Source organism: Phycodurus eques, chromosome 20, assembly GCF_024500275.1.
Source record: "Phycodurus eques isolate BA_2022a chromosome 20, UOR_Pequ_1.1, whole genome shotgun sequence".
Taxonomy (NCBI): Eukaryota; Metazoa; Chordata; class Actinopteri; order Syngnathiformes; family Syngnathidae; genus Phycodurus; species Phycodurus eques.
In genome coordinates, this window is record NC_084544.1 from 1,469,392 (window position 1) to 1,483,234 (window position 13,843).

A 13,843-nucleotide genomic window follows, 5' to 3' on the forward strand; every position below is an offset into this window, starting at 1 on the left:
TTAGGAGGTGATCAAAAGTGGGATGAGCAACAGTCTTGTACCTCAAACTCCTGGTACTGCTCCTCAGACAGAGACTTCTTGGCCACCACCAGCGTTCTCAGACCTTCTCTGGCCATGTTGCCACACTTGCCAAACAAAAAAACATGTTGATCAATGTAGGATATTTGTTTTTTTTTTTGTTAGTTTGTTTTTAAATTTCATTCAATTTTGCTCTTTTGGATGCTTGAAATTGTGTTTGTGTCGGCACCCTGGAAATACAACGAAGCTTCACCCTTCTCAAATAGCTTCATCCTTTTTCTTCCCCTTTTGTTTCTGAAAATTTGAATTTTGATGCGACTGAAAGCTAACTGAACAAACACTACTAAAATTATTTACTTTTTGATTTCCGTTTTTAGCATTACTCCAGAGTCAACTTTTATAAGTACAGGAGTTGAATGAGTACTTGTATTTTTACCAGCGTAATAGCTGTATTTCTCCTTACATACAGAGTGAGAGTATTTTGGACACTTTTGCGTTTCATTCGAGATTCCAGACAAAAGCGATCCAACATGAGGCAAATTAGCAATATTGTTCCCAACAACCAACATGGATCAATGCGCATTAAAATGCCCCTGGTGCAACGCAGAGGACACGGTAAAACAAAAGGAGACGGATGCCGCTTCATTTTTTTGATATGAGGGCTTGATTGGTTATTGACGAGCACACCCGACGGGGGCATCGTTAGCAACTGTTGTTTGCGAATATGACATACTGTAATTATTCACTATTTGGGTCACTAATTAAATCAAAATCCGCCCCCGGTGGTAAACGACTCAATAACGCCAATATGATTATTATGAACATAGACCTTCGACCGGGTGTCGACGCGGCCCATTGATCTCTCGATGAACATCCTGATTAGCAGAGGATATCGACGTCGGGGGAGGAATGAAAAAATTAATGTGCGGTTTATGCTGTTCTCATACATTCTTCGATTCTGACAACTCAATTTCTCGGAATGGTTACCTCCTCTTCCAGCCAGTCGTTGTACTGGACGATGGTCGCCATGGCCACGTCGGCGCCCTTCATGTAGAACGTGATGTTTCCGGTTGTCTCCTCCTGGGTGGCAAACGGAAAATTGTGAGCTGCCTGCAAATCTTCTACAGAACACGGACGTTAAATTACTAAAAGAGGGGACACTATTATCAATACCTCCCACCCAAACATGTATATTTTACTAAATCTATTTTATTTATGTAACAACTTCTTTTAAAGCGATAATCTGTGATTCCTGGCGCCCCCTAACGCTGGAATTCAGCATTACAACAAAGCCTTCGTCGCTTGGATGTGCTGTAGGCTAAATGCTTGTCCGGCCTCCTCCTCCTTCCAAGCCTACATGCTTTCTCCTCTCTCTACGGCTCAGTTGACCCGCCCCTTCGTAGGTAAAATACGCAATTTCCGCTGCGTAATCCTAGAGCGTCACCAAGTAGTCCAGCGCGGGAATGTATAGGGTAGTCACTAAATATGAAAAAATAAATATTGAAAAATATAGCCAGATGTGTCAGAAGCTGTTTGGCTTAATCAGCATTCTGTCATCTACTCTTTTAGTGGCTTGAGTGAAAATTACTTTTTTTAAACAAAACATAATTATGCATTATAGCTTTATGAATAAAATTATTATTATTTATAAGTAATTGAAGTAACTAACCAATAATTTAATATTTTTTTATTTTATAACTAACTAATAAATAAATAAATGTTTACCAAATTCAACCAATTTTAGGAAAAAAAAACAGCTAAATGAATGAAACATTGCATCGCTTTTGGGCGGAAACCTCGTATGTCCAAATATGGTAAATTTCATATTCTTTCACCAATCGATACTCATGGGTAATTCCCACGTGGTCTGTTATTTTCTCAACATTATTAAGCAATCTGAAGTGTTGAAAATAGCTTCAGAACAAATCCCAAAGTCTGTATGGTTGTTGTTTTTAAAAGACAAAAAACGAGTGAAAATTGCTAGGTTAGACATTTTTGCCAAAGGTCTGTTTTGTTAAAAATGGATCTATATTGTTTCGGGTAACAAGGAACTGGTCACCTCCAAAGGTAAGTGCCCATAGACTAGTTTCTGCATATTGTGATGTCTAGTTTGATGATCATTTTAGTTTTTTTCTATTGCATCACTAATAGCTCTAAGACCTTTGAAACAGTTTGACAAGATTGCGTATCCGCAGTTGTTAGCTTTTGGTGGTGGCGATGTGTAATATTCTAACCAATGACAGCTTAATGAATTAGCGATTCTTTTTAGCAAATTAAATTGCAGATTGAACATGGTTTTGCATCACGTTGTGTTGATGATGGTGCACAAGTATATTAGCAACTGTAACGATGCGGCGCTTGCTAATGAAAATGAGTGTCTAACCCGGACGATGATGCCCATGCGCTTGCTCTCCGAGGTGAAGGGAAACATCTGCAGGATGTTGAAGGACAGGATCTGCCCGGCGGGCGTCTTCAGCTGCAGGGAGGCCAGGTCTCGGTTGACCAGGGTGAGGCCCACGCTCTCCGTCCAACGCACCAGCGCCACCTGTGGGGCACACGACCACATTCAACAACACACAAGGCTTCATCAGACAATTGATTTGTTTGGTTATTAATAGGTTTGTTAAATATTTTTAGGCTTAATAAACTGTTGTGAGGCTGACTTAATGCCTGCCAAATAGTGAGACCACCGTTTCACCCTACTTAATTTTTTTCTTAAATGTCTTAGTTTGTTTTCAATGCCATCTGTCACCTTTGAATCACAATTAAAAAAAAGAACAAAAACAAACAAACAAACAACAACAATTGAGAGAAACCCCTCTGTGCGGCGCCATCTGAGCATTATGGGATGTCCATGGTCTCTCATCGAGCAGCAGATAAACCCTTTCCTGTCCCCCACCATCTATCTCGCCTGGACAGGAACCGCGAGCCCCCCCCCAAACACCTCGAGCGAGCGTTCAGCTGCACACGACTCAACTCTCAATGGCTTCATTTTCAATTTTGCTCACTCAAAGGTTGTTATTATACTCTGACCTACAAATTGGGACTTCCTGTTAATACCCACTCATCCATCTATCCCTCCCCTCACACACACACACAACCATTCCCCCCACCCTTTGAGCTGCCCTTTTTTACTCAACACGTGAATCATTATCCGGTGTGCGTGTATAAATAGCTAAACACATGCACACTCTCACTACACACCCAAAAAGTACTTCTTCATTCTAATTTTGCATCTAATCTGATTTAAATGCTTACATTAGAGCAGGAGTTTTAAAAACTTTTGGGTTCGGGGAAACTGAACTTAACTACCACATGTACCCCGAAATGACATCGCAATTATTTTATTTGAAAAAAAATAAAGTTCAGTTAGTCTTTCAGCGAAAAAAAAAAAGTCATAGGGATAGAAACTTAGTTGCAATCCTATGTGGATAAAGTTGTTTTTTTCCAATCTGAAGTCCTAAGATTATGAAGTCAAAGTTTAACGATGGACCAACGCCTTTTTTTTTTTTTTATAAAAAGGACTGTTTAAAAAAATACAGCTAGAAAAAAATAGGTTATTCCTGTAATAATACACCTTTTGTTTATAAAAAAAAAAAGAAAAGAAACTGTTCATGCAGGGATCTCAGATTTAGATTACAAAACCTCACAATCATATCAGAGCTTTTAATTGGCCTGACGCAAAGGTAAGGTGAAGTAACTTCTTTATTAAGTTTGTTTTATTTGTGCACCGATGCCCAACATAATTTACTGCATATTATTTGGGGACACCCAAGCTACGGCTCACGGACCACAGTTGGAAAAGCACATCATTAAAGAGGTTGGAGGGGGATCATTAACAGGCGAAGCTGCGTTCAATGGCCGCCGTGGAAGAAAGAACAGACCAAAAAAAAAGTGAGCGACAGAACAAAAGACAACGGGAGAAGGGGAACTGCGGCCTCGTCACCGCAGAGTAAATTAAATATTGATCAATCCAAGCAAGTCGATGAATTTGGGGTGCCGTGGTGGTGGGGGAGGAGATGTAAAGAAATATACACGTCAGCTGGGACACGAGAAAAGACATTTCTCCTTACTTTTCACTGTTCTGATTGTTGAGCTGGCCGAATAGCGCTAACAGATTTTTTTTACTGAGATTCTTGTGAAAAGAAATTGGAGATTTTATTTGAAGGCCATATCACCCATCCCAAATTAACATAATGCGTGAGAGCCGTTTAGCAGAAACAAAGGCTGTTCAAAAAGTTCCCTCTTTGGAATAAAAGCGTGTATGAACATGCTCATTTGAACCCCAGCAAAACAAACACAAACCAGGACAAATCAGACTGCACTTGGCCCCTTTGGGATTGTTTTCAGTTTCCTTTTGGTCGAGGTCATGAATTCTCAGAAGGGCCCAGAGAGACCTTTAAATAGCTTAAGCGCCCCCAGGAGCTCCCAACCTTTGACTGCGTGCTCGTCAAGTGACAAACTGCCGTCACTTAGATGGACGGTAAGACGATAACGATGGATCGGGGGCGGTCACCTCGTCGGGACTGGAGGCCTGGTAAGTGCGGTTGTCGTCGCTGAAGTCCTGGTCGGCCTCCGCCGTCTCGGTCTCTCCGCACGACTCGTAGACGGGCGTGACGTTGTGGCAGAGGGCGATGGCTTTCACCGCCTCGTGGATGCGGCTGCTGACGCTCTTGCGAACTTTGGGGCCCGGGATCTGGGATTTCTGGGACGCCGTGGAGGAGCCGCCGGTGCTGCCGCTGGAGGCGCCCTGACAGGACTTAAAAAGATTGATATTGTATTATGACTTTTTTTCTCAATAACACAATCCAATTTAACAGGGCTCACCTGAGCATAGGACTGGATGATATGGCTCTGGATCTCATCCATGGTGTCGGTGCCGTAAGACACGGTACCCAGGTGCAGCCGCTTGAAGATCATCTCGTTCTGTGTCAAAGTGCCTGCGGCTCACACGGATAGCTTCATAAATACACTTAGCAGTTTTCCATCTAGATCCTTGAGGGTGATACACTGTATGGACAAAATTATTGGGACACGTTCCACCTGCAGCAGGCAAAAAGTCCAGAAAATGAGGAGCTGGAAAAGAAAAGAAAAGGCTGTGCCCCAAACTTTCCCGCAAAGAGTGCTCACGATTCATTCCATGACCCACATCCGGGCCTAATCTCATTGCCAATACAGACGGGGTGTCCCCTCTATTTACCGGACAAAACACAACCCAACTGAGTAAATGTACCTATACGAGAAGGCGTTGTTTAATGGATGCTGCTGCCAGAACGTGCCACAGGGTTGAAGCGGTTCCTGCTGATTGATTGCTCCTCATTGTATTAACCATTACCCTAGATAAATGGGCACTAAAGCCTAATCCATTCCTACCAAGATCAGCGGTTTGAGACAAAGAGGGCCGCGGGAGTGCGCAGCAAAGAGGCTACACATAGGAATACGGCGTGTACGTCTGGCCTCTCTTGCCTGTTTTGTCCGTCAGCAGGTAGACCAGCCGGCCCAGCTCTTCCGGGATGGTGCTGGTCCTCACCACCGTGCCGGGAATGTTCTCGTCCTTCATGATCATCCAGCCGTAGGCCGCCTTGCCCATATCTAGATTGACCCTCAGGCTGCAGCAGAACGAAAAGGAAGCAGTTAGTGTAAGATGCAAACAAGTAGGAATCAAAGCGCTTCTCTGAGTTACCTAATGGGGATGATGTAGGAGAAGAGCACCACAAAGCGGAAGACATTGCGGAACCACAGACCCACAAAGCCATGCAGCGCTTCCATGACGATGGCCAGAACCAACTGGGCCAAGAACAGGGCCTTGGTAAGCCGGTTCAGCTCCAGGTCCAATAGGCCCACCTGCGGAAAGAAACACAGAACTGTACTGGCTACTCAAAAATTTGAGACAATGATGGCAATTAGAAAGAAACAAAAAGCATGTAGAGTAAATCAATTGCTATTTTGGAGTTGTTGCTAGGCAGACTTCATAGGGCCAATGAAAAAAATACCAGGTCAGACAAACAGGAAATGACTGACAATGACAAAAACAGCATTACAGTATAACAATCTCGTCTGGCTCAATATATCACGTAATCAGTGTATTGCGATGATATAAAAGTGCCACAATGATATCATATCACATTGCTTATAACATAGATATTAATATCACAGATGATATTTGTCCCGCATAGTCATCGTATCGTCAAACCAAGGTATCAAGGTATGGTGGCACGTTGCACACACTCACACAAACATCTATGGCAGACGTCTAGCGTAATCACTGTATCGTGTTGATATCAATAATAATAACGTATTGCAGATGTTTATCACCCAAAATATCAATATCTATTAATACCCCAGCTCTGTATCGTGTCGCATTTTGCACAACAAATATTGTAGATAATTTTCATCTAAACTATCCAACATACTGCGCATAAATAACTGCTGTATCGTGATTATATGATTATGCATTTTGTATATAGTAACATAGATTCACATCACAACTATTACCCCATGAGGTGTTTTTAATACTCTGGTTCATAGAAAAGGTAAGCGCGTCATCTCTTTTTGTTTTATATGCAAAACCCAACCAATGAAAGACCTTCTTCGCTGCAGGCCTTTGTCATGTAAAGCACATGTATGACATAGACATGGTTATTGGTGACCTTTTTAATTTTTTTTTAAACAAACTACATTGATGCCTTTGAATACGGGTAAGGTGTCAAAGGAGCTCCCATATTGAGATGGCTCCTGAGAGAAAAGGGACAAAACAAGGGGGGATGGGGAGTAGCGGGGTCAAAGTTGTCTTTTATTTTTCAAGTGCATCTCGCAGCCAATGGAGCATGTGGGAAAAAGATGTCAACTAAAGAAGCCGCCCGACCCATTTTTGGCAGCGTACACAGAGGGCTTTCATGTGACGCAGCGCCAGCGCTGACAAAAAAAACAAAAAAAAACACACACCAACATAACATTTCCGTGCGCTCAAGGAGCTGCGGTGAATAGCAACTGAGCAGGGAGGGAGGAGAAGGAGAATTCCTCCACTGCTACTGGACCCCCACCAAGCACATTTTTCCCCCCACCCCGAGGACCGGCCCGGCCAGGGAGAGCAGTGTGACTGATTTATCAGTGGATGTTAAAACTCCCAGTAGCCCAGCGCGAGTTGGGCGGGAGCCCCAGCTACAAGGTTCATGCTTGAGCTATTGAGAAAAATAGAAACGGGGGAGGGGGGGCATTGGGATTAAAGTGAAGAAAAATTAAGACAGAGCGCAAAGCTGAAAAGCAAAAGGATCCCCTTTAGCCAGAACAATGGCCGCCCTACGTTCTCCGGGCCTGGCCGGGGATCGGATGAAGTCGTTATACTGCCAGGCAAGGCGGGTTTCGGGTGGGGGCGTGAAGGGAAAGGGCTCAATTACCTCAACCTTAAAGATGTGATCAGTGAAGAAAGGAACATATTTCACTTCAGTCGTCTCCACCCCATTAAAAGAGGAAGGATTTGTTTTTGCTTTGCGGCGCTCGGGGAAATGTGCGAGTGAAATCGGTGCTCCTTAAGTCCTTGACATTTATTTTGGGTCATTTGTGGTGGGGAAGTACCAATACTTTTTACTTGTAGTGCCTACATTTCAACACTGATATATGTACTTTCTGCTCCTTACTTTGTCAAAATACGCTATGTCATTTTTACAGAGATAAGTCAAGCATAGTTAAGATCTTGATTATTGAGGAAAAACATTAAAAACAGGTATTATAATTGACGGTAACTTTTGCTTTAAGTACATTGCAGTCTTAAGATTTTTGTTTACTTTTACATACGTAAAGAAGTGGAATCAGTACTTCTTCCACAAGAGCTCGTTTTACACAAGTATGTGTAATATTTAACTCCAGATCTTAAGCACTTTTGCCGCCACTGTACATTATTTTCTCTATGTTGCCTCTTGTTAGTACTCTTGTACTTGACTTAAATTGTCGTTTGGTCAGGATGCGGCATACTGCTTTTAGCTTGAGATGTTGGCGGTACGTCGGAATTAACGAACATTGATTCCTGGCCCCTTCCACAATGAGCGTTTGAGAGACGTGTTGTTTTTCCTGTTGGTTGTTTTTCTTTTGGGGGGGGGGGGGGGGGGGTGACGAAACGACATTGTTTCGAGAGGCCACATCTGACAATCAAACACAAAGAGACAGTCCTCGCCTAGTGTCCTGTCACGCAGATCATTGTCCCGCCTCAATTATATGAAGCCAAAAACGACTTTTATGACCCGCGATCTCCGCTCGCCGCATCGGCACTTGTGACATCATCTCCTTGAAATTTTGAATTCCTCTCAGCCTAGAGCCGACTTACACAAAACATCAGGGTTCAGGTGATCCAAGTGCACAATTCCCTTAAAGCCTATATCAGATTATTGATTTATTTTTACATTTCAAGTGGCATATCCCATAGGTTTACATTCAAACACATGAAACAACCTGCCAAATTGTAGGTAAATAACTCGTCAACAAAGAAGTAAAAAAATAAAACAAATATTATAAATATCAAATGTTACACTGCATATAGCTGGACCCCCCCCCCACCCCCCCCATTCATTTAATTTTATTTCTATTTAATTGATGACACTTGTTATAATCCCTCCACATTACACCGCTGCCCGAAGTCGGCAATTATTTTGCTTATTCAATGATGGACACTCTTAAAATGTTAGCAAAAGACTACTAGAACAGCTGAACTTTATCTGGGGTTAACCAGAGGCACTAGAAATGGTGGTAGCTGATGAGAGTTTGAATGCCAATTCTGAACATAGCCACATCCCCAGTTATGAGAGGGTGTGCACACTTGTGCAACCACAGAACCTGGTTTGTTTACTTTTACTTCCCCTTTGGAAAAGATTAAAGTCTCTTTTCAATTGAGTTATAGAGGTTCTAGGTCACATTAATGGTGGAAAAAGTTTTATATCCCCAAAAACCTGGCATTTGAACAGGGGTGTGTAGACTTTTATATTCACTGTATCCGTCATGGATGTGTGCATTTCGCTGGTGTGCGATTTGTGTGTTTAGGCTCCACTCACACTGGCAGATATCTGATGCGTATTTTTCCGTGTAAATGCAGCCTCCCAGAGCTGCAGATGCCACACGTTTTTGACGCGTTAAAATCATAAACACAACATCCGAAACCTCAGTCAGCCGACCCTCGGAATCATTTGCATCAATCTCTGGGAAAAAAAAACGCTCAACAGGGGATTTTGCCCGGATTAACTCCTTGCCAAAAAATATCATTTAAATCCTCCTTAGTTAATTTCCCTTTTGGGTAATTAGTCACCAGTGCTGACCTTTTTCCCCATTGACAAGAGAAGCGTTATCTCGAAAGTCAAGCTTACAAAAACAAAACAAAAAAACACATTCAAGAAGTGCTTGTTAGGCAATTTGGACGTAGGGTTTAGGATGCTCCTGTTCCTTTAAAAGTAATCTCTTAAAGCCGCTGAATTCGCCACAAGTGGAAGAAGAAAGAACCTTCACCTTGTTTTTGGCATACGACGTGTTGAGTACACTGCGGGTCTCCTTGCCGGTGTAGATCACCACCCCGATCACGCTGCCTGCCAAACCAACAAACAAGAGGAGTAATGCTGCTCATTAGCCCCCACCCGGGCCACGCGCACGCATCTTAGCAAGATGAAGTGCATGAGAAGAAACGCAATAAGGCCACGGAGAGGCGTTGTTGTCACTCAAGTCAGGCGTTTAATACGTTCGGTGCCCTCACACACAAACACCATGAGGAAGCTCATAAAACCCAATCGATGCGCTGCCATCTTTGTTCGACAATTCATTAAGGTGGCCTTATAACAAAGGACTAAAGGCTCATTAATATTAAATGAGCCAGCAGAAGTATAATGCAGGACCTAAAAAAGGCTAGAATTGAAGTAGGTTTTTAAGAGGTGGTGATTTGCTCTCAATGACCAATGATGCTAAGAAAAATCACGATTGCGTGGGAACCAATATTATACATCGCAACATCGGTAAAACTGGAGAAGGAAAAAGGTTTGATAGAAACAGTCGTCTAGCACATCAACACAAAATGTGTTGAAGAATCCCAAATACTCTGTTGTAAAGCTGATATGACCGACCCATTGGCGCAAAAGAAACAGTTTCGCAACAAACGACAGTTTTTTTATTTCACACTTCATGTATGCCCCACATATGTAACTTGTATGGCCTTTATGTTTTTGGTTGTTTAGGTCCACAGTCAAAGAAGAAATTTGGCACAAAGTGAGATTTGAGGTTTGGTGAGGTTTATTGCAACAGAAAACTGTCATTTTTTGCTGAATTACACTTCATTCAATCAGTTTATTTACATTCTCTTTTTAAAGTTTGTGTGTTTATATTTGGTAACAAAAACTTTTTGGGGATTTGGGATGCATCAAAGTGTTTACACATGAGCATCAGACATCCATAATATCGTTACGTGACGTTTGTTTATCGTTACTGTACCGTACCAAACAACTAGATGTGATATCGAGATGGAGAAGCTTTTAGTGGAAACAACAATGACGCAAAAGCTCACTCAGTAAGTCAAAGCCTCCGAGTGTTTGTTCTTCAGGTCAAGGTCAGGGCATTGTAGAGTATGTGCGTGTGTGTGTGTGTGTGTGTGTGTGTGTGTGTGTGCGTTTGGTTGAGTGGTCACCACAAATCAATGGCGGTCGAGTGCGCGTCACCAACGCTCTCAACTGACCCCAGGGACTTCAACTGGGGATCAACAAAGATTGTGAAGGGGAAAACTTGAAAGACGCTCACCCGAGGCGACGACCGTGCTGGCCCACAGCGTGTTTTCGATGCTCAGGCTCTCGTGGACCTGGGGGTCTGCGTCGTCCTACAACCACATCACACAGTCATCAAACGGACAAAAAGTATTGGAAACAGATCAGATAAAGTAAAACTGGAAAAAAGAGAAATTGAGCTTTTTTCAGCGAGGTTAACGGTTGGACTCAAATTCTTCCTTTATGGACGTTGGCAACAGGAAAGAGCCACCGTCAAACTGTTCCCACAACATACGACAATGAAGTCTCAGTCATTTAAAAGCTATATATAGTCGGGCAGTTGTGCATTTAAAACAACCACGGCGCTTTGGCTTAATAATGTCTTGTTTAGCTTAATGCTAACAAAAGTTTAAAACACCATAGACGGGCTAACGAACAGTCCTGGTTGTTGTTACGTCAAGCAATGGATATTTGAACACAGATGGTGGCGCAACACATGTAGACAGACAATGCAACAACACTCACAGGCAAATCTTTATCCTTTGCGAAAAACGGCTAATTTCACTGTAGCTTACTTCGTCAGTGGTGTAATACTTGTTTGTGCATGTCCCTATGGCTGTCTTATAATGCCCTCAAGTGGCCAAGACGGAGAACCACAATGTCCTTTGAAATGCAGCAAAAAAATGTGGCAAAACCTCCATCCATCCATCCATCCATCCATCCATTTTCTGAGCCGCTTCTCCTCACTAGGGTCGCGGGCGTGCTGGAGCCTATCCCAGCTGGTCACGTGACTTGCGTAACCATCACGGAATAGTTGTGACTTTAATTTTGGTCGCCAGGGTGATCAGAATCAGAATCATCTTTATTTGCCAAGTATGTCCAAAAAACACACAAGGAATTTGTCTCCGGTAGTCGGAGCCGCTCTAGTACGGAGATCGATTAATTTTTCTGTTTAATTCTTATTCCACAAACGCAATATTAACAAGATTTCCGTGTTTTTGATTGGTGGTGGCACATATAACATATTTAGTAAAATAAAAAAACAAAAAAATATTTCAAATCCACTTTAAATGTCACAGGTGAACAGCTTCCTCAAGCAGCTGACGTGTAGCCATATAGTAGCTCTTTTATAATACTGTACTCCTTTTCAATGAAGCAAAACAACAAGTATCGCAAGGTCACGTCGGTGAGATTTCACAGATAAATAAGGCCCCTTGTGAGTTGGGGCGCTCCTTTTACTGCCGCTCTCTTATATAAAGGCAAGCGCGGGGAAACGGTTGGGTCCGGAGTGCCGAGCGCAGGCTCCGGTTTCATCTCAAATGACCGTCCTGATATAATAATTATGATACCCAAGCAGCCACATCCTGTCAATCCTCACAAGGTGCTGCAGAAGTGCATGAAAAATAAATGGGGGGGCGGCCCAACGCTTGACCGCTCTGACATTGTCATCGTGTCGCCGCGTCTCCATAAAGTCTAGGAGGCGGTGGGGGAGAAGGAGCCCTCATAAATAGGTAGGTTCATTTTCTGTGGGTCTGTGGGAACCCGATTTTTTCCCTCCCCTCCATCCGGCTCGGACTCAAAGCGCACGATATGCAAAGGAAGGCCGTGGAGGATGAATGAGTGGAGGAAGTGCTCGCTCACTAAGCCTGGTGTGTGGCCAAGAGTGAGGACAGACCACAAAGCCTGCCTTTGTAGTGCGACTCTCCTCTCTGTGGGGGCTGTGCTAATCTGCTATTAATAATAATAAAAAAAAAAAACAAAAAAAAAAAACAAGCACACAGGACAGGATAGATGGGAGCTCGCTAGCTAGCGGCAGGACCAGCATGTGATGCAAGACGGGGGTGAAGACAAGACCCCGATTGTTGCCGCTTTGTCCGCACGCAAGTGCAGTGACAACTATCTGTTGAGGATTTATTTCGACAGGAAATAAAGAAAACAAGTGTACCCGTGTGAAGTTTCCCTCAAAGCTGTGGATGTCCAGCTGGGGCTTCTGGGCGAAGACGAAGGCGCTGATGGAGAAGAGGTCCTGAGGAAGAACCGAGACCATTACGGATGTGCGACCTGCACCGCCTCTTTTCATGGCCAATAAACCAAATGGTCGAGATTAGATGGTCAAGCTTTATATTTTGTATTCTGAAACATATACTAATATGTCTAATATACGTGCTTGAAATGGAACATTTGATATCAGAACTCTGATGTAATTTTGCCCAAAGAGCAGTTATGACGTTGGCTTTACCCCCAGTGCCGGAAGCTGCTGCGTGCACCCCACGGCCACTTTCAGCTTCCAGTCCGTCTCTCCGTCCAGCTGGTCGGTTCTGATGAAGCACGCCCCTGGATCCAAGCAGACAGAAACATGCATTGTTGCATGTTCAGTTTCTGTGTGATGCCGCGCCGTCCCTTTTAAAATGGCAGTAGTTTTAAAGTTAATTACCATAACATTGATGTTAATTCTTGTTAGCATGTCTTTTTTAATAAGGAAAATAGCACTAATCTTGTGCTTTATAAAGCATACAGTAATGACATAATTAAATAAAATGTAAATAAATAGATTTTGCTCCAATTCTTGCTTCAACTCAATGGACATTGTGCCGCTCCGTTTGGTGTGTGCACCTTGGCCACCTGGGCCCAGTATAATAGAGCTCTACGGATCTAGGCCTACATAGAGATGCCGCAGATATATTAGTTGTTCTTTGCAGGAGGTAAAGAAGATATGCCTGAGAATATTGTTACATTGTCTGTCTACACGTTGCGCCACCGTATGTGTTCAAATTATAACGCTGCAACACAGATTCTATTCGTTAGCCCGGCGTTTTGCATTATTTGTTAGCATTTAGCTAAACAGACTTTCTTACGGCGAAGCGTTGTGTTTGAAATACAAATAGTGTCATTCACTTTGTTTGATGTTTAGTTTGACAGCAAACAAAAAACAGCTTCAAACGTTTTTTTGGGGAGAATTGTTCACTATCTGCCAAACGTCTGCTTGTTGTCAAGCGAGTTGAGTTCGCTGCCACCAGACGGCGTCGCGATTCTCAAATTTTGGCTCACAAGCATAACAATTTTAAATGTGAAAAAAAAATGTAAGTCGGGTCATTCGCATC

At 43.0% G+C, this 13,843-nt stretch overlaps 1 protein-coding gene across 8 annotated transcripts in view; it reads right to left on the minus strand.

Annotated features, from left to right (window-relative positions):
* Positions 1-13,843, minus strand: part of atp9b (ATPase phospholipid transporting 9B) — a 37,207-nt gene that overhangs the window by 15,106 nt on the left and 8,258 nt on the right. For 5 of the 8 annotated variants that reach the window (XR_009767235.1, XM_061664264.1, XM_061664263.1 and 2 more), the window contains exons 8-18: positions 12,982-13,142; positions 12,688-12,768; positions 10,780-10,855; positions 9,508-9,584; positions 5,702-5,862; positions 5,485-5,627; positions 4,846-4,958; positions 4,535-4,777; positions 2,402-2,563; positions 1,006-1,098; positions 42-125 (exon numbers count right to left, since the gene is read on the minus strand). Coding sequence is in view for 7 of the 8 variants with exons in the window: in XM_061664264.1 (XP_061520248.1) it covers positions 42-125; positions 1,006-1,098; positions 2,402-2,563; positions 4,535-4,777; positions 4,846-4,958; positions 5,485-5,627; positions 5,702-5,862; positions 9,508-9,584; positions 10,780-10,855; positions 12,688-12,768; positions 12,982-13,142 (1,394 nt within the window). In the remaining variant the exon portion in view is untranslated. The remainder of the gene's footprint in view (positions 1-41; positions 126-1,005; positions 1,099-2,401; positions 2,564-4,534; positions 4,778-4,845; positions 4,959-5,484; positions 5,628-5,701; positions 5,863-9,507; positions 9,585-10,779; positions 10,856-12,687; positions 12,769-12,981; positions 13,143-13,843) is intronic. The other 3 variants (XM_061664265.1, XM_061664266.1, XM_061664262.1) reach the window with 1 other exon arrangement.